Source organism: Acipenser ruthenus, chromosome 53, assembly GCF_902713425.1.
Source record: "Acipenser ruthenus chromosome 53, fAciRut3.2 maternal haplotype, whole genome shotgun sequence".
In the NCBI taxonomy this organism is placed as follows: Eukaryota; Metazoa; Chordata; class Actinopteri; order Acipenseriformes; family Acipenseridae; genus Acipenser; species Acipenser ruthenus.
In genome coordinates this window covers 1,577,952-1,597,087 of record NC_081241.1, presented here as the reverse complement: position 1 = coordinate 1,597,087, position 19,136 = coordinate 1,577,952, and the positions used below count along the sequence as shown (strand labels likewise).

The 19,136-nt window shown below is 42.9% G+C and overlaps 1 protein-coding gene across 2 annotated transcripts; it reads left to right on the top strand.

Annotated features, from left to right (window-relative positions):
• Positions 1 to 1,203: 1,203 nt before the first annotated feature.
• On the top strand, positions 1,204 to 17,967 carry LOC117432619 (neoverrucotoxin subunit alpha-like). Of its 2 annotated transcripts, none has more exons than XM_059016486.1 (5): positions 1,204 to 1,353; positions 7,729 to 7,849; positions 9,342 to 11,087; positions 15,874 to 15,939; positions 17,041 to 17,967. In XM_059016486.1, exons 2-5 carry the CDS (start codon positions 7,750 to 7,752, stop codon positions 17,571 to 17,573), a joined length of 2,445 nt encoding a protein of 814 aa, XP_058872469.1. In that variant the 5' UTR covers positions 1,204 to 1,353; positions 7,729 to 7,749; the 3' UTR covers positions 17,574 to 17,967. The 2 variants fall into 2 exon arrangements, with proteins under 2 accessions (XP_058872469.1, XP_058872470.1); XM_059016487.1 differs by lacking the exon at positions 1,204 to 1,353 and adding an exon at positions 4,732 to 4,888.
• Positions 17,968 to 19,136: the final 1,169 nt, after the last annotated feature.

Genomic DNA, 19,136 nt, shown 5'->3' with positions numbered 1-19,136 from the left:
CTTTGTTTGGATTTATTTGAAAGTCTGTCATTTCCCAGAAATGCATGTTTTGTTATTATGCAGGAAGCAGCTGTGTTCATATCTTGAGGAAGCACAGGTTTGGCACTCACTCCCACAGCTCTTATTTACAATGCTGGATGCCAAGCCTTTGTTTTATGGGTGGACACATAATGGAAAGCTGCTTTAGTGTTAAGTAGTTGTATGCAAAATATTAGACAAAATATCTATAGGTAACATGGATACAAAATATGCGTCATAATGATGCTCATTTGATTTCTCCAAACACCTGTATTATCTGCACATGTATATAATCTGTACCTAACCATGTGTTTGTTATTAGCACAATAAATGTGTATTCCAGTTAAGAATGTGTAAATACATTGTGAGGCTCCTCACTGGCCCTGGCTGCTTTCTGCTTCACACAGGCTTGCTTCAGTGTGCTGCCTTTCTGACTGAAAGAAAAAATGTAAAATCAAATGAAATGTCTGAAATCCTCTTTGAACTTTGATTATGGAATTTAGTGCACCAGGCCTCCAGAGGAAGGTGAAAGGCAGCAATGAGAGGCTGGTGAATTAGCCCAGTGTAGGACTAGGAGCACTAACAGGAGCCATGATTGAGACAAAATAAACCAAAATTGTTCATGTGTATGTTCTAATAGGAGCACCAGCAGGGAAAGGGCTCGCCACAGATATGCAAGTATATTATGCAGGAGATTCTCTGTGTGGCAAAAATAAACTCCAGTTTCAGATCAAGATAGCTGGTAAACTGATGGGTAACTTTACATGTGCAATGCAGGCCCTTCAGGCTGCATTTGTGATTGTTTATTTGAACACCATTATCAAGAAATGTGTTTTCCTTCAGTTTCATTATTACTGTGCACTTTGATTGGATTTATTTTAAAATCTACCATTTCCCAGAAATGTAAGTTTCATTTTTACTGTGCCCTGGGCGGTTTTTCAGGAAGTGGGCGGTTTTTACTGTTTACCTGGCGGGGTTTCAGAAAGTGGGCGGGTTTTTACTGTGCACTGGGCGGGTTTTCAGGAAGTGGGCGGTTTTTCAGGAAGTAGGTGGGTTTTTCAGGAAGTGGGCAGGTTTTTACTGTTTACCTGGCGGGGTTTCAGAAAGTGGGTGGGTTTTTAGAAAAGTAGTTGGGAAAGATCAACTGGTTGGCTGCCTTGGTTAAAAGGAGAAAACTACAAGAAAGTCACCTCAGAAAATTGGCAGCTGTGAAGAACACTTTTCTTATTATTTTCTATATATCTTCAAAAAGAAAATAAGTTAGCAGATATTTAATCTTAAATAACCAAGAGCTTTGCTGAACCTGAATCCTGTATTCAATCATTCAGAAGTCTGGTGAGTGACATTTTAATATGCATGAATTGTGTTTATTTTATTACTATTTTTAATATTATTGTGTATAGTAAAGTAAAAATACACTCAGACCAGCCAGAATTACTTATGGATTCATATTTGTAGTTTTATGCTGAAAAGTGGAGTTTGAGCTGTAAAATGGAGAGTTGAGAATTAACACAGAGAATGTTCTTGAAATTAAAACAAATCCTCCTAGATACATATTAAAACTATAGTTTATCATTTTATTATGGATCTGTTTGTTAAATTGCCTTCTGCATTGACAGATTCATATTAAGTATTTTAGTAGGAAATATTTTATTTTGGATTTATTTAGACGGGTACTGGTCCACACACACACAGACCCACAGACACACACACAGGTACTGAGACAAACACACAATCACACACACAGGTACTGACACCCGCACACACACAAACACACACAGGTACTGACACACACACACAGTGCTGGCGCTGGGAAGCTTGTCTGGAGACTTATTGATCCCAGAATCTCATCAAGCAGCTTCTTGAAGGATCCCAGGGTGTCAGCTTCAACAACATTACTGGGGAGTTGGTTCCAGACCCTCACAATTCTCTGTGTAAAAAAGTGCCTCCTATTTTCTGTTCTGAATGCCCCTTTATCTAATCTCCATTTATGACCCCTGGTCCTTTTTTCTTTTTTCAAGTCAAAGAAGTCCCCCGGGTTGACATTGTCTATACCTTTTAGGATTTTGAATGTTTGAATCAGATCGCCGCGTAGTCTTCTTTGTTCAAGACTGAACAGATTCAATTCTTTGAGCCTGTCTGCATACGACATGCCTTTTAAACCCGGGATAATTCTGGTTGCTCTTCTTTGCACTCTTTCTAGAGCAGCAATATCCTTTTTGTAGCAAGGTGACCAGAACTGAACACAATATTCTAGATGAGGTCTTACTAATGCATTGTAAAGTTTTAACATTACTTCCCTTGATTTAAATTCAACACTTTTCATTATATATCTGAGCATCTTGTTGGCCTTTTTTATAGCTTCCCCACATTGTCTAGTTGAAGACATTTCTGAGTCAACATAAACTCCTCGGTCTTTTTCATAGATTCCTTCTTCAATTTCAGTATCTCCCATATGGTATTTATAATGCACATTTTTATTGCCTGCGTGCAGTGCTTTACACTTTTCTCTATTAAATGTAATTTGCCAGGGAACTTGTATGTTATTGCATTGGGGTGGGAGTCTGTTCTCCAGAATGAGCCACACATAGAGAGAGTCCTATCACTGTGGAGACTGTTGTTCCTTGTGAATGAAACATCAGGATTGTGTGCAGTCTTGGATACGACAGTGAAGCGAGCACTTCCAACTGTCAGCCCTCTTTCAAAGTCACTGCAATAGGATCTGATGTGCTGTTCTACCATTGGAACTGAAACTGACTGGCAACAGGGAGATGCAGCTTCTATACATCCCAGAATCCATGCCAGGGATCTGGAGAACAACTGAAGCAGTCACTGCGGCTCTGCCTGGTTCTCATATCGCAGGGGTCTAGCATCAGTAAGTGCTGACAGGTCTGTGCTGTTCTGTTGTGTCTGTCATTGCTGGGAAACTGAATGCACATATTGTGATTCCAGCCCAGGATCACACTTCATGCTGAATCGAGGGTATTGACACAACTATTCCAATGGCTGGAGTTCCATCCTTCTTATATTCCTGTACAGAACTAGACACTCTAACACAGCAGTCAAACACATTGTTAATACTGTGATAAATCAGGAGAAATGGACAGTCTAAACATGGAAACAAGCTTTTTCTTTTTATTCCGGGCCTCTGCTGGTGTTTTCTGCTGTTGTGCAGCTTTGAATGTTGTTGATGCAGCTTGGTTTGGTTGGGGGGAGGCCAGGCTTGTTGTTCAGCGGTCTTTGGTTTGTGTTGATCAGGGTCTTGAAGTGTGCATGGGCAGCTGGTGTGAGGTGCTGTGGAGGCGAGTCCATCACATTTACACAGTGGTTCTCCTAGGACTAAGAGCTCTAACAGAAGTTGTTCATGTGTAAGTTCTAATAGGAGCAACAGCAGGGCAAGGGCCCTCCACAGATATGCAAGTACAGTATATTATGTGTCTGTGTGGCAAAGCTCAAGTTTCAAATCATGAGCGCATGTGCAATGCAGGTCCTTCAAGTTTCATTTGTGATCTTTTATTTAAACTCCACCATTATCATTATCAAGAAACGTTCATGATTACTGTGCACTTTGTTTGGATTTATTTGAAAGTCTGTCATTTCCCAGAAATGCATGTTTTGTTATTATGCAGGAAGCAGCTGTGATCATATCTTCAGGAAGCACAGGTTTGGCACACACACCCACAGCTCTTATTTACAATGCTGGATGCCAAGCCTTTGTTTTATGGGTGGACACATAATGGAAAGCTGCTTTAGTGTTAAGTTGTTGTATGCAAAATATTAGACAAAATATCTATAGGTAACATGGATACAAAATATGCGTCATAATGATGCTCATTTGATTTCTCCAAACACCTGTATTATCTACACATGTATGTAATCTGTACCTAACCATGTGATTGTTATTAGCAGAATAAATGTGTATTCCAGTCAAGAATGTGTAAATACATTGTGAGGCTCCTCACTGGCCCTGGCTGCTTTCTGCTTCACACAGGCTTGCTTCAGTGTGCTGCCTTTCTGACTGAAAGAAAAAATGTAAAATCAAATGAAATGTCTGAAATCCTCTTTGAACTTTGCTTATGGATTTTAGTGCACAGGGACAGAGAACCCAGGCCTCCAGAGGAAGGTGAAAGGCAGCAATGAGAGGCTGGTGAATTAGCTCAGTGTAGGACTAGGAGCACTAACAGGAGCCATGATTGAGACAAAATAAACCAAAATTGTTCATGTGTATGTTCTAATAGGAGCACCAGCAGGGAAAGGACCCTCCACAGATATGCAAGTATATTATGCATGAGATTCTCTGTGTGGCAAAAATAAACTCCAGTTTCAGATGAAGAGAGCTGGTAATCTGATGGGTAACTTTACATGTGCAATGCAGGCTCGTCAGGCTGCATTTGTGATTGTTTATTTAAACTCCACCATTATCAAGAAATGTGTTTTCCTTCAGTTTCATTATTACTGTGCACTTTGATTGGATTTATTTTAAATTCTACCACTTCCCAGAAATGTTCGTTTTGTTATTACGCAGTCCTGTCGGGACGCAATCAAATTGAACACAGTCACTATTTGTTTACAATGGGGAACAACAGGTGATTGCGATGCCACAACTTATGCTGCTGAATGGGCGGGTTCTGGGCGGGTTTTCAGGAAGAAGTGGGCGGGTTTTTGGAAAAGTCGTTGGCAGCTGGTTGGCTGCCTTGGTTAAAAGGAGAAAACTACAAGAAAGTCACCTCAGAATTTGCAGCTGTGAAGAACACTTTTCTGATTATTTTCTATATATCTTCAAAAAGAAAATAAGTTAGCAGATATTTAATCTTAAATAACCAAGAGCTTTGCTGAACCTGAATCCTGTTTTTAATCATTCAGAAGTCTGGTGAGTGACATTTTTTTTTAATATATGTGTGTGTGTGTGTGTGTGTGTGTATAGTAAAATACACTCAAACCAGCCAGAATTACTCATGGATTCATATTTGTAGTTTTTATGCTGAAAAGTAGAGTTTGAGCTGTAAAATGGAGAGTTGAGAATTAACACAGAGAATGTTCTTGAAATTAAAACAAATCCTCCTGGATACATTTTAAAACTATAGTTTATCATTTTATTATGGATCTGTTTGTTAAATTGGCTTCTGCATTGACAGATTCATATTAAGTATTTTAGTAGGAAATATTTTATTTTGGATTTATTTAGAAAGAAACGTGACTGAAGACAGTAACATTAATCTGAGTTCAGTCGAATTATAATAGAAGGAACCCAAACTTGGGTACCATTGAAATTAGAAGGCTAATTTAACTTCCTGATGAATATAAAGACATACTAAATGCTAAGCAGGACAACACAGCGGCTAATAAGAAAAAGCAAGATACTTGGAAAGTTGTTTTAAACTCTGGACTGCAGTTCAATGTAAAACATGTGCTGTGGGCTTTCTCATTGAATGGTGGAGGAACGTCAACATTTGCCCTGACCATTAAAAGTACAGCCAGGTGTGTTCGTTGTTTTGAATTATTTTCAGGTTATTCAATAAACAAAGTAACTTGACTTGATTCATCTGAGGTCAGTATCTGATGGCTAGTTGTAATTGGCAGTAATGTATTGGGATGTATTTTGTATTGTTTTGGCCAGGTTACAATATTTGCACTATTCCGATTATTTTATGAAGGGTATTATTTGTCAGAATTAAACAGATGTAGAAAATGCAGGTTGCTATATGATGTGTTATTTTATTCTGAATACAGCAAAAAGTATTATTTGGGACTCTGCTTTGTACTGCACAACATTATGCCACTGTAGCTTTAATTAGAAGAGATACGCGCTGTGGCTTTGCTGCTCAACTGCATCTTGGTACAAGTTGCATTGAGTTCTATATTTTAACTCAGTAAACAAAAGGAGAAACCCGTGCCTGAGGATATAAAGAGTTTTGAATGAAGAAATGTCGTCTTGGACATTGTTTGGACACTTCATGAAGCTGACCGGCTCCTCTGAAGAGTAAACTTACAGCTTTACCAGCTTACATACAGTGCTATGCTGTCTGCTTGTGGCACATATATGTATTTGCCTTGGGAGTGTAAGAGCATGGACTAGAGTTTGGGTAAATCGAATAAACGGAAATGTTGGCCCTGTGTATTCGAATAGGAAACTATTGGAAATTCCCATCCTCAATAAATACCAATATAAACCCCAGACATCTTTTTTTTTCCACTCTGAATCGCTACAATCGTCATGTGACTCGTTTGTGACTCGGTGATATTTGCTAGGACACTGCCACCCCTCGCCTCCGTGTCGCCACTGCTCCCCTGAGGAAGTCCTTCTCTGCGGTTGTTCTGGTCTGTGTTCTATGCGCATCGTCTCCTGCGGGTCACATCTAATTTGAAGAGCTGTGCTGCCCTTCTGTAGAATGAAAATTTCAGACCAAAATTACAAGCCTTTTGGGCGTTGGTGAGCGACAAATAAAAAACAACTAGAACTTTTTTTTTCACTATCCGGATCTCGGAATCCAAGCAGAACGAAATGGGTCACGTCGAGAGACTGAACCCACGAAACCACACATGCAATATTGTGAGCAAATCCATCGAACGGGGTCAAAGTTATTAAAATACAAAAAATGGGGTTTAACATTAAAGTGACTGCTTAACCCTAACTATACATGATAATCAGCGCCATAACCAGAGCTTACATTCTACCAGGTCAAGCTTAGGTTTCAAGCTCTAGCTGCATGTCACAAAGACGGCCGGAGGGGGTGGCGTCAGACCAGAGCCAGGAAATAAACGACAGAGAGGTGTGGTTTGGTGAAGCTGAGTGAATGGTTTCGCTCAGCATTTAATAAACAGAACAGAAAATAAAAAGGTTGTAAACATACAAGAACACAGGGCACGGCACTGGTAGCCAAAATAAAGAGACAAACAAAACGGACAGACACTAACAAACAGGGACGAACAAACACGGTGAGAAACACTTATTATTATTATTATTATTATTATTATTATTATTTTTCTTCTTCTTCTTCTTCTTCTTCTTCTTATTATTATTTTTACCTCCTCTCTCTCTCCCGTTCTTTCACCCTGAACACCCAACCCCGAGTGAATGAAAATGTGTCTATATATACTGTTGTGCTGGGATTCAATTACTAATTAATTATTCACTTGAATCCCAGCACGTGAATTCATTACATGCAACCCCGTGCTCACATATTACATTTAACCAGCACGTGAAGTGATTTGTGCCCTCCTCGTGCCTAAATACAAATCTACATTTTTAAATACATGTGAAACACAGACCCGTTTATATCCCGTGTACCATCTCTATACACCAACATTAACACACACACGCAACATACACCATATAACACACACATGCACACAGGGGCGGGGCACATTGCCACACTGCAGTATTTATATGACTGCTTGGTCTTTACTATTCAACCTCCAAATCTATGTTGCACAGCAAACCGACAGAGAACACGAAGGAGTCTTTTGCACTTTACCAGAATTTATACATGAGCATGGGCATTAAAAACAACCGAGGACACGACCTTGGTGTCGTCATAGCTAGTTACGGCCATGATAATAATGTATCCATAGTAAAATACACATTGATTTCCATTCTGTATATTTATCATTTTCAAAGCTGCAGTCTTGTAATGTAATTTCACTGTCTCAACACTGCACTACACTTGAAGATGGAAGCTACTGATCAGATGTGTCACCCTTGTTTTGTAGGGCCTCTTCTTCAGATAAAGCATGGCTAATGCAGGGGATGAGACGCTGGAGATGGCAGCTCTCGGACGACCCTTCCAGCTGGGAATGCTGTATGACTGCCGGAAGGATCGCCTCATTCCAGGTGACTGCTGACCCTTGCTTGCACTTATTCAGCCCACACGAGTGAGACAGAGCACCAGTGTGAGACGCAGGAACAGGAGAGATTCAATAGGGAGCCCCCGCAGGGTAATCAGCCACTCTGCATCTGAACAGTTTGCATGTTACAGTAAAAGTTCAAATCTGGAAAATCTTACGTTTTACCGGAAACTGTCAACATTTACCAAGTAAGATGGTAAATGTCTGGAATTATGAAGAAATAGATCGCTTTTCAGACATTTACCTGTTTATCTTACTATTTACCGAAGCTTTATTGGTAAAAGCACTTGGTTATTCTTGAGTAAATGTCTGCAGTAAAGCGGTATGTTTATTTCGAGATTTGCTAATATTCAGACTTACTGTAACATATTGTAGCGAACCTCAGTTAATGCAGACAGGAGCATCGCACAGGGCGAGGCAATCCACACACAGGTGGAGGGCGAACACGAACGCGGGACCTCTCACACTAAAGCATAGTGCTGATACCACTGTACAAAAGAGCCATTTCCTTTGCAAGGAGCGTGTATCGGGCTTAAGTCTTCGTGTGTGATTACATCACCCACCAGCCCTGCTGCTGCCTTCCCCCACGCATGCTACACTATATATGTGTATGTGTGTGTGTGTGTGTGTGTGTGTGTGTGTGTGTGTGTGTATATATATATATATATATATATATATATATATATATATATATATATATATATACCAAGCATCAAAAGAAACTTATCGCTATTATAAAAAATGGTATATAAATTATGGACATTTACAAAATGTTTTTGGTTTCTTTTTAATCACTTGAGTGACTATGACTGAAGCATATGCACTTAATCACCTAATTAGTGAGACAGTTGATTGGACACTGGATATGGAGTGATTTCAGCTTTCAATTTCAAGCTTGAATAAAAGCAATAAAAGACAATCACAGAAAAAAAAAAAATATGCTACGTCTGTCAAGAGAGCAGCGCCTTCGTGCGATCGGCATGTTGGAGGCTCGACTAGGGCAGCGTGCTGTGGCTCGCCATCTTGGGTGTTCACAGCCAGCGATTTCAAACCTGGCGAGATAGTATAACCAGACACACTCTGTCAATGACAGAGCCACGAACTGGGAGACCAAGAATCACAACACCTGCCCAAGATCCACAGATCATTCTGCACCATCTTCGTGATGTCAATTGTTAATCAGCACAATAAAAAGTCACTGCACCTGCTCTAAAACAGAGTTTATCATTTTTCAATCACATCTAGTGAATTTTATCCAGATATAAGTGATAAGTTTCTTTTGATGCTCAAATATAAGTGATACGTTTCTTTGGATGCTCAGTATACAGACACGCACGCACGCACGCACGCACGCACGCACAGACTGCTTAGTCCAGGAACATTAATGTGGATTTTAAAAAAGTTTGGAAATTTAAAGCCTGAAGTAAACTTTGCCTTGAGATGAATGTATTAAGTTGTTTATCTTGATTGCATGGCAGGAATTACTTTGTGGAACCCAGAAGAACTACAAAGCAGCATAAATAAAGAAAACCAGCCGATAACCGAGTTCAGTGTGAGCACCTCGGACTCCATTGAAGAGAAGGCTTCTGCTTTGAAAGTGGACGCTTCCCTGAAGGCGAGTCTCCTGGGGGATTTGGTTCAAGTGAGTGGAGCTGCAAAGTACTTCAAGGACACAAAGAAATCAACAAGACAATCCCGAGTCACTCTGCAATACTACACAACGACACGATTTGAGAATCTGACCATGAATCACCTGGCCAAAGGGAAAGTGTCTCACCCCAGCGTGTTTGAAGACAAGACAGCGACTCACGTGGTCACCGCTGTGCTGTACGGAGCTCAGGCGTATTTTGTATTCGACCGGCAGGTATCCTCAGAGGAGAAGAAACAGGAAATCCACGGAAAAATGGAGCTTGCAATATGTAAAATACCTAAAATTAAAATGGAAGGTCAAGGCTCTATTGACCTGGAGGAAAAAGAAAAAGCTGAAGTTGAAAAATTCGAATGTACATTTTATGGAGATTTTCATCTCGAATCTAACCCGTTGACTTACCAAGATGCTGTGAAAGCCTACTCAACTCTTCCAAAATTGCTCGGGGACAAAGGAGAGAATGCAGTGCCTGTGAAGGTCTGGCTGTACCCGTTAATCAAGCTGGACTCCAGGGCTGCCAAGCTGGAAAGGAACATAAGTGACTACTTGGTAACATCTGCCCAAACTGTTTTAGAGCAATTTAATACAATTGAAATGCAAAGCAACGACATGATAAAAGACATTGTTACCCAAACGTTTCCTGAAGTCAATGAGAAGATTCAACAACTGAAACAAAGGGGCACGCAGTACAAGCTGAATTTCATGAGAAAACTGTCCGCAGTGCTGCCTTCCATCCGCGGAGGTGTGCAAGAGGAAGAGTCGCTCGGAGAGATTCTAAAAAATCACGAAGAGTCCCCTTTTAACTTTAAAGCACAACATGCTTGGCTGAACAGCAAAGAAAGAGAAATCAATGCAGTGGGACATTGCCTTGCTATTTTAAAAGACATACATGCTGTATCTTCTGTGAAGGAGCTAGACCGAGAAGAATTAAACAATGAGACTGAAAACATTGTTTGCTTTACATTCACCTCACTGCACGAGCCAGAACCATATCTGGAAGATCTACAAAACCACCTTAAAACCCAAGCAAGTAAGAACACTCAAAGTTCAACTCCTAGTAATTATTTGGATCAAGATAGCAAGCAATGGATGAGCAGTGAAACTAATCTGAAGATAAAAATGTATTTGAAGGTATTCCAGGAGTTAGTGAACATCAACAGGGAGAATAAGAAAACAAAGTTCTTCATAGCGTCTAAGGAAGACCAGGAGTTTCCTGGAGCCTGCATTCTCCTGCATGAAAATGAATCATCGAAATACATACATTTCAAGATCCCAGCAAAACCTGACGTCCCTGAGGTCTGTGATGTCACCCATGACAGTGTGACTCTGAAGGTGGTGCCTCCCAGTAGTGATGCTGAACAAAAACTAAAATACCATCTGGAGTATAAGTGCATTAATCAGAAGGAATGGGCAATTCAGTCCAGCACTGATAAAACAGAGACCCTCACTGTATCAGGCTTGCAGCCGAACAAAGAGTATGAATTTAGATACACAGTGGAAGGGAAGTTGGGGTATTCTGTGAGCAGTGACACAACCAGCAAAGTCAAGACAACAAGTCCACCTGCACAAGCCACAGGTCAGTGGTTAGTTCCTTTTTTTAAATGTCACAAATGTCTTCTATCATCACCCTTCTCTATAGTAATCATTGACAAGTTAGAGTCTTATACCTTTTTTTAGGGCTGTGTCCGAAGGTTCGTTCTGTAGCCACGGATTCAAAGATTATTTTAAACTAAAGCATAGAGCCGATACCGCTCTGAAGCATAGCGCGGGGCTGACAGGGGAGAGTGTAGCGTGCACGGGGGAAGGCAGCAGCGGGGCCGGCAGGGGAGAGTGTAGCGTGCACGGGGGAAGGCAGCAGCGGGGCTGGCAGGGGAGAGTGTAGCGTGCACGGGGGAAGGCAGCAGAGGGGCTGGCAGGGGAGAGTGTAGCGTGCACGGGGGAAGGTATTAGCGGGGCTGGCAGGGGAGAGTGTAGCGTGCACGGGGGAAGGCAGCAGCGGGGCCGGCAGGGGAGAGTGTAGCGTGCACGGGGGAAGGCAGCAGCGGGGCTGGCAGGGGAGAGCGTAGAGTGCACGGGGGAAGGCAGCAGCGGGGCTGGCAGGGGAGAGTGTAGCGTGCACGGGGGAAGGCAGCAGCCGGGCTGGCAGGGGAGAGTGTAGCGTGCACGGGGGAAGGCAGCAGCGGGGCTGGCAGGGGAGAGCGTAGAGTGCACGGGGGAAGGCAGCAGCGGGGCTGGCAGGGGAGAGTGTAGCGTGCACGGGGGAAGGCAGCAGCGGGGCCGGCAGGGGAGAGTGTAGCGTGCACGGGGGAAGGCAGCAGCGGGGCTGGCAGGGGAGAGTGTAGCGTGCACGGGGGAAGGCAGCAGCGGGGCCGGCAGGGGAGAGTGTAGCGTGCACGGGGGAAGGCAGCACTGGGGCTGGCAGGGGAGAGTGTAGCGTGCACGGGGGAAGGCAGCAGCGGGGCCGGCAGGGGAGAGTGTAGCGTGCACGGGGGAAGGCAGCAGCGGGGCTGGCAGGGGAGAGCGTAGAGTGCACGGGGGAAGGCAGCAGCCGGGCTGGCAGGGGAGAGTGTAGCGTGCACGGGGGAAGGCAGCAGCGGGGCTGGCAGGGGAGAGTGTAGCGTGCACGGGGGAAGGCAGCAGCGGGGCTGGCAGGGGAGAGTGTAGCGTGCACGGGGGAAGGCAGCATCGGGGCTGGCAGGGGAGAGTGTAGCGTGCACGGGGGAAGGCAGCAGCGGGGCTGGCAGGGGAGAGTGTAGCGTGCACGGGGGAAGGCAGCAGCGGGGCTGGCAGGGGAGAGTGTAGCGTGCACGGGGGAAGGCAGCAGTGGGGCTGGCAGGGGAGAGTGTAGTGTGCACGGGGGAAGGCAGCAGCGGGGCTGGCAGGGGAGAGTGTAGCGTGCACGGGGTAAGGCAGCAGCGGGGCTGGCAGGGGAGAGTGTAGCGTGCACGGGGGAAGGCAGCAGCGGGGCTGGTAGGTGACATAATCACACACGAAGACATAAGCCTGATATACCGCTGTACGAAAGAGCCGGCTCCTTTGCAAGAAATGTCTATCGGGCTTATGTGTTTTCAGATTGCATCGCGTATCAGCCCTGTGCACGCTACAATACATTATTTGACATTTTACAAAATGCAATTCCAAAAAGCACTTACTGTGCTTTCTCAGTCAATTCTTATGCCAAAGTAATCAGACGTGCACGTTAACCAGAGACAGAAACAACAACAAGAAAGCGATCACAAACACAAACTGACTTTGCAGGGCGGCAACAAATCCTGTTTCATCTTTCTAACAGTACAGTAATGATATGAATCCCTGGCTTGCTTGTATTTAACATGGTTACCCTGGGTAGTTACGGGACAGTAAAGTGAAACTGAATTCAAATGCACCGTTTTCTTTTTACCTGCAGGGGAATCCATCCTGTCCTGCTAAGAGCTGAGTTTACTGTTTTAGACACGTAATCAAATATGCATGGATCACTTTCCATCAGTACTGTTCAATTGGTAGCTTCCTGTATAAATGACACATGCCACAGGTCCAGGCTCTGTATTAATAGAGGGGATCATATCTTACAGGATTAGATATGACAGGCTCTATATTAATAGAAGGGATCGTATCTTACAGGATCAGATATGACAGGCTCTGTATTAATAGAGGGGATTGTATCTTACAGGATCAGATATGACAGACTTACTCCCCCCACACTGGGGAATACATGGCAGCATTAACTTAGGATACTTGATGACAATAACCTGGCTAATTAGTACTTCACATCACACAGTACTAAGCAGCTGGGTTATTTTTTGCAAACATGTTAGTAGTTTTACAGTGTGTTTACTGTGTGAAGTAATAATATGTAATTGAACTGAGTGCGTTTTAATTTCAGAGTTTATGTAGAAATGGAAGGACAGAAAGGAGCTGTACAATATCTATAGAATACAGCATGGGGTGGTGTGTGATATGAGAATGTAATGCACACCAAGGGGGTTATCCAGGCATTACATGCTCATGTATCACACACACACACACACACACTGCCTATCACACTCTCATACACACACACACACACACACACACATTGCCTATCACACACACACACACACACACACACACACACACACACACACACACACACACTGCCCCATGCAGTATTTTTATAATCTCTGGTGAACTCCATAAAGAATTGTATTTAAAATAGCAACAACTTTGATAACGTGAACACAGTTTAAAATAAGGTTTGCATTGTGTGAGACAGTACAGAGAAAACCGCGATTGCTGTGGTCTGTACTAGGAGTGATACGCGACTGCAACCAAAGAGAACACTTTGAACTTGTAACTTAAAAACAGCACGTTCCCTTTCAAGCACAAAATGGGTATCAACCCCTTTAAAAAAATAAAAAAATAAAAATACATTTAAAAAAAGAAACTCTTCTGATAATAAGCTGACGTTTCCTGGAGTTTTTCAGGTGTTGTGGAGCTGAATTGTTCTTCTCTGCAGAGTGACATTCCTGTTTTGTTTTTGTTTTGTTTTTTTTTCGTCAGGGTTTCCGTGGCAATTGTTAGGGAGCGTGTTAAAATGACGCGCTTTCACATTTCTATTTTTCCATTTCTGTGTTCCCGGGTTTGTTCTGAGGGTGGTTGTGTTTGCTCACATTTCTGTGAACCCTTTTTGTGTGAAGTGGATTCCCTTCAGTCCGAATCAGAGTGTATTTCAAAGCCCGTTGGTGTGGGTCCGGGTGATTTTTCGGGTGTCCGGTTTCTCCATGTTCGCGGTGACTCCCTCATGGAAATGCAGCTCTGTCCTCAGATGGGATGCGGAGCGGCTGTTGCCGAGGTGGTTCCGATGTTGGAAACGCGGGTTTCTCTTGGATTGATCAGGGAGGGCTGGACGGGTTTCTTTATCAAGCGCTCCCGAGAGGATTGTGGGATGTGCTGCTGTTTAATATAACGTTATAACTACATTAATAACATACGCGTACAGACACCTTACAGGACGCTGCTAAAGAATAAGAATCACACGAAGCTGAATAATGTATAAAGAGATATTAAAAATAAAACATGTCTATATATGTTCGTTGCTGTGAGGGCAGATTCACATCCCAGCGCTTTGGTATCTCTGGGTTTGAAACGGCGCTCCATAAGTATAACACCAATTATTATTATTATTATTATTATTATTAGGAGGTAGGAGGGAATATTGAGGACCCGCCGCAGCAATACAGTGTTGATGGCATCCTTAAACTTGATTTCAACTTGAAATTACAGAAGAAAAAAAATGATTCAGAAATTATTATTATTATTATTATTATTATTATTATTTAGTTGTAGTTATCAAAAATATAAAAACATATTATTTCTATTAGTTGTGTGTGTGTGTGTGTGTGTAAACATTATTTTTTAAAATATAATAACGTTCCACTGCGGCTCTCAGTGATGAAGTTTCATGATTGCTTCAGCTCACATTCAGCAGGTTCGTCAGGCTGTGTGACTGACATATAATCTGACCAATGAAAACGCAGAAAGGGTGGAAACGGTTGTATTATTGGCTGATCGCCCCAAAACAGCAAAAAAAACCGTCTGATTACTTGTGGAGAAGGGAGGAGAGAGCAGGGAGGATGGAGGAGGGAGCAGGTAGGAGGGAGCAGGTAGAATGGAGGGGGGAGCAGGGAGGATGAAGGAGGGAACAGGCAGGATGGAGGAGGGAGCAGGGAGGGCAGAGCAGGGAGCATGGGGGAGGGAGCATGAAGGGAGTTGGGAGAAGTGAGCAGGGAGCATGGAGGAGAGCATGGAAGAGGGAGGAGGGAGCATGAAGGTTAGAGCAGGGAGGAGACAGGAAGGAGGAAACAGGGAGGAGGGAGCATGTATGTGGGAGGAGGCAACATGGAGGAGGGAGCAGGGAGTGATGATGCAGACTGGAGGGAGAAGGGTGCATGCAGGAGCCAGCAGGGAGGTGGTAGGAGGGAGGAGGTAGAAGGGAGCAGGAAGGATGGAACAAGGACTGATGAAGCAGGGAAGATGGAGTGATTTGAGGTTGGAGCAGGCAATGACTGCTGTATGTTTGATGCACAAGGGTGTCCTAATATGTACACTATACTGCTGGGTAAAGATATGTGATGGAGAGGAAGGAACACAAGACTCCAGTGCAGTGGCAGACGTGTTCACATTGACTTTGGCTGCTGCACCGATACAGAAGGAATACATATTCATTGTAATCATGAACATCTTGAAGTACGGATTTTTACATCCTGAAATGCCGTGAATAAGCCTTGTTTCTTTTCATATTGCTGTTTGGAGTCTTGTGTGTGTTGTGTATTAATCCACATGTTTCAATTCTATTTCTCTCTCTCTCTCTCTTTTCTGCCCAGTGAATAAAGTTGCAGTTTACAGACTGCAGGCTCCAGAGTCAAGGAACAGAGCTGAGTTTTTAAAATGTAAGTCTGTTTTCACTGAAACATTTGATTGAAAGATGTGTCACTCCATTGTGAGAAGAGCTAACACTACAGAAGAGGGAGGGGTGGAGCTTGAAAGCAGCAATTATTATTATTTATTAGTAATTGTGAAGCCATTAATCTACACTCCTCTCCAACGAGTACTGGTTCAGATGAATACATGCAGAATGACTGGGGGAGGGGCATTTGTTGTCTGTTTTTTCACTCAGACCTTTCTCTCCCTAAATATCTTGGTATCCCTGAATAGATATTCATCCCATCTTTTAATACATGTACAATGCATGTGAAACCAGTTGTGGGGTAAAATGAACAGCTATCCCTCCCAGTCATCCTGTGCTGGTAGTAAATGTATATTGCAGTATCACTGCACTTGTGGGATGGATTGCTCATTAAAATATTAGACAGATATTTGAAGAGTGGATGATATTCTATTGAAGATATTTAGTAAGCAAGGGGTCTGAGTGGGTAAAATGGCAACACATACCCTGTAGGAACATTAAGTGAACTGTAATTGTATGCAGAGCTGCATTTGATTAGTTCCAAATGAAGACGTTTGATAAGATTGAGGAATTATAATGAACAAGACAATCAAACAGCAAGAGGGTTTAAAGGGTTCATAAGGACCTTTGTATTTTATTGTGTTGCATGTTCCCATGTGATTCTACAACTGTTTACGTGAGGTGTGTGTATTGTTTTAATTATTTTTATTTTTTTACATTTTGACCACTTTTTTATACTTATAGATGGCTTCACATGTAACTGCATGGGCCTCTCAGAACTACATTTCCCATCATCCTCCTGCTCACATATGTGATTGAGATGGAATTACCAGTGAGCAGGAGGATGATGGGAAATGTAGTTCTGAGGGGTCCATGCCGGTCCGCGGGAAGCCATCTTGAGGCAGAAAATGCAATTTAAAAGTTTAAAAAAGTGGTCAAAATGTATTAAAAAAAATAATTAAAACAACACACACACCTTCCATAAACAGGATGTGAGGATGCAGCAGACAATGACTGTTGATTTTCTCAGTGATTTGACTTTTCTAACCGTCTCTCCTCTACCCGTCCTCTTCTCTTCAATCAGATTCCTGTCAGCTCACACTGGACCCCAACACAGCGCATATAAACCTCTGTCTGTCTGAAGGGAACAGAAAGGTGACACTGAGGGGAGAGAACCAGAGATATCCTGATCACTCAGAGAGATTTGACAGCCGGTCCCAAGTGCTGTGCAGAGAGGGTTTGTCTGGGACTCGCTGTTACTGGGAGATTGAGAGGAGTGGGGGAGGGGCTGATATAGGAGTCACATATAAAGGAATCAGCAGGAAAGGAGGGGATCGTTCCTGTCTCCTTGGATACAATGACAAGTCCTGGAGTTTGGACTGCTCTGACTCCAGTTACACTGCCCGGCACAATAACAATCACACTGCAATAACTGCCCCCCACTCCCCCAGAATAGGAGTGTATCTGGACTTTAATGCCGGCACGCTGTCCTTTTATGGCGTCTCTGACACAATGACCCTCCTGCACAGATTCCAAACCACATTCACTGAGCCGCTCTATCCTGGGTTTAGGCTTCATTGGTATGATTCCCCTGTAACAATCTGCCAGCTGAACTAGACTGTTTTGTGTTGTAAGAAACCCTTTGTATTGAACTCCCTGTCTGTCCTCTCCACTCCTCGGGTGAAGGGAATGTTCAATCTGACACAACTTTGGATGAAAGTTAGGGGGTAAAACGGCGCCACCTGCAGAGCGAAACGAGGGGAATTATTTGTTTTTAGCAACGAATGGATTTCATAGGAAGTAACTGTATTTAATTTATTTTTTAAGAATTGTTATGTTTTATATATATTTTAGAAAATGGCATCCAATAGTCAGTGCTGTAACAGTTTTTAAAAAAGTGAACTTAAGTTTGCTTTATTGTATGTGTGTGTGTGTTTTCTTTGATTTCCATAAAATGAGTTTTATGTTTATTTTTTCAGATTTTAGTAATGCGATTTAATAAAAAATAATAATTTGATTAACTGTGACTTATTTATTAATACTCATTAACACGGTTTTTCAAATGAGAAAGAAAGATAGAGAGAGGGAATAAGAGAGAAAGACGTATGGTAAAGCATAGGGAGGCATTGTAAAGCACAGAGAGGTCTGGTAAAGCATAGGGAAGCATTGTAAAGCACAGAGAGGTCTGGTAAAGCATAGGGAAGCATTGTAAAGCACAGAGAGGTCTGGTAAAGCATAGGGAAGCATTCTAAACCACAGAGAGGTCTGGTAAAGCACAGGGAAGCATTGTAAAGCACAGAGAGGTCTGGTAAAGCATAGTGAAGCATTGTAAAGCACAGGGAGGTCTGGTAAAGCATAGGGAAGCATTGTAAAGCACAGGGAGGTCTGGTAAAGCATAGGGAAGCATTGTGAAGCACAGAGAGGTCTGGTAAAGCATAGGCAATAACTGTAAAGCGCAGAGAGGTCTGGTAAAGCATAGGGAAGCATAGGGAAGCAGTGTAAAGCACAGGGAGGTCTGGTAAAGCATAGGGAAGCATTGTAAAGCACAGGGAGGTCTGGTAATGCATAGGGAAGCATTGTAAAGCACAGAGAGGCATGGTAAAGCATAGGGAAGCATTGTAAAGCACAGAGAGGTCTGGTAAAGCATAGGGAAGCATTGTAAAGCACAGATAGGTCTGGTAAAGCATAGGGAAGCATTGTAAAGCACAGAGAGGCATGGTAAAGCATAGGGAAGCATTGTAAAGCACAGAGAGGTCTGGTAAAGCATAGGGAAGCATTGTAAAGCACAGAGAGGCATGGTAAAGCATAGGGAAGCATTGTAAAGCACAGAGAGGTCTGGTAAAGCATAGGGAAGCATTGTAAAGCACAGATAGGTCTGGTAAAGCATAGGGAGGCATTGTAAAGCACAGAGAGGTCTGGTAAAGCATAGGCAATAACTGTAAAGCGCAGAGAGGTCTGGTAAAGCATAGGGAAGCATAGGGAAGCAGTGTAAAGCACAGGGAGGTCTGGTAAAGCATAGGGAAGCATTGTAAAGCACAGGGAGGTCTGGTAATGCATAGGGAAGCATTGTAAAGCACAGAGAGGCATGGTAAAGCATAGGGAAGCATTGTAAAGCACAGAGAGGCATGGTAAAGCATAGGGAAGCATTGTAAAGCACAGAGAGGTCTGGTAAAGCATAGG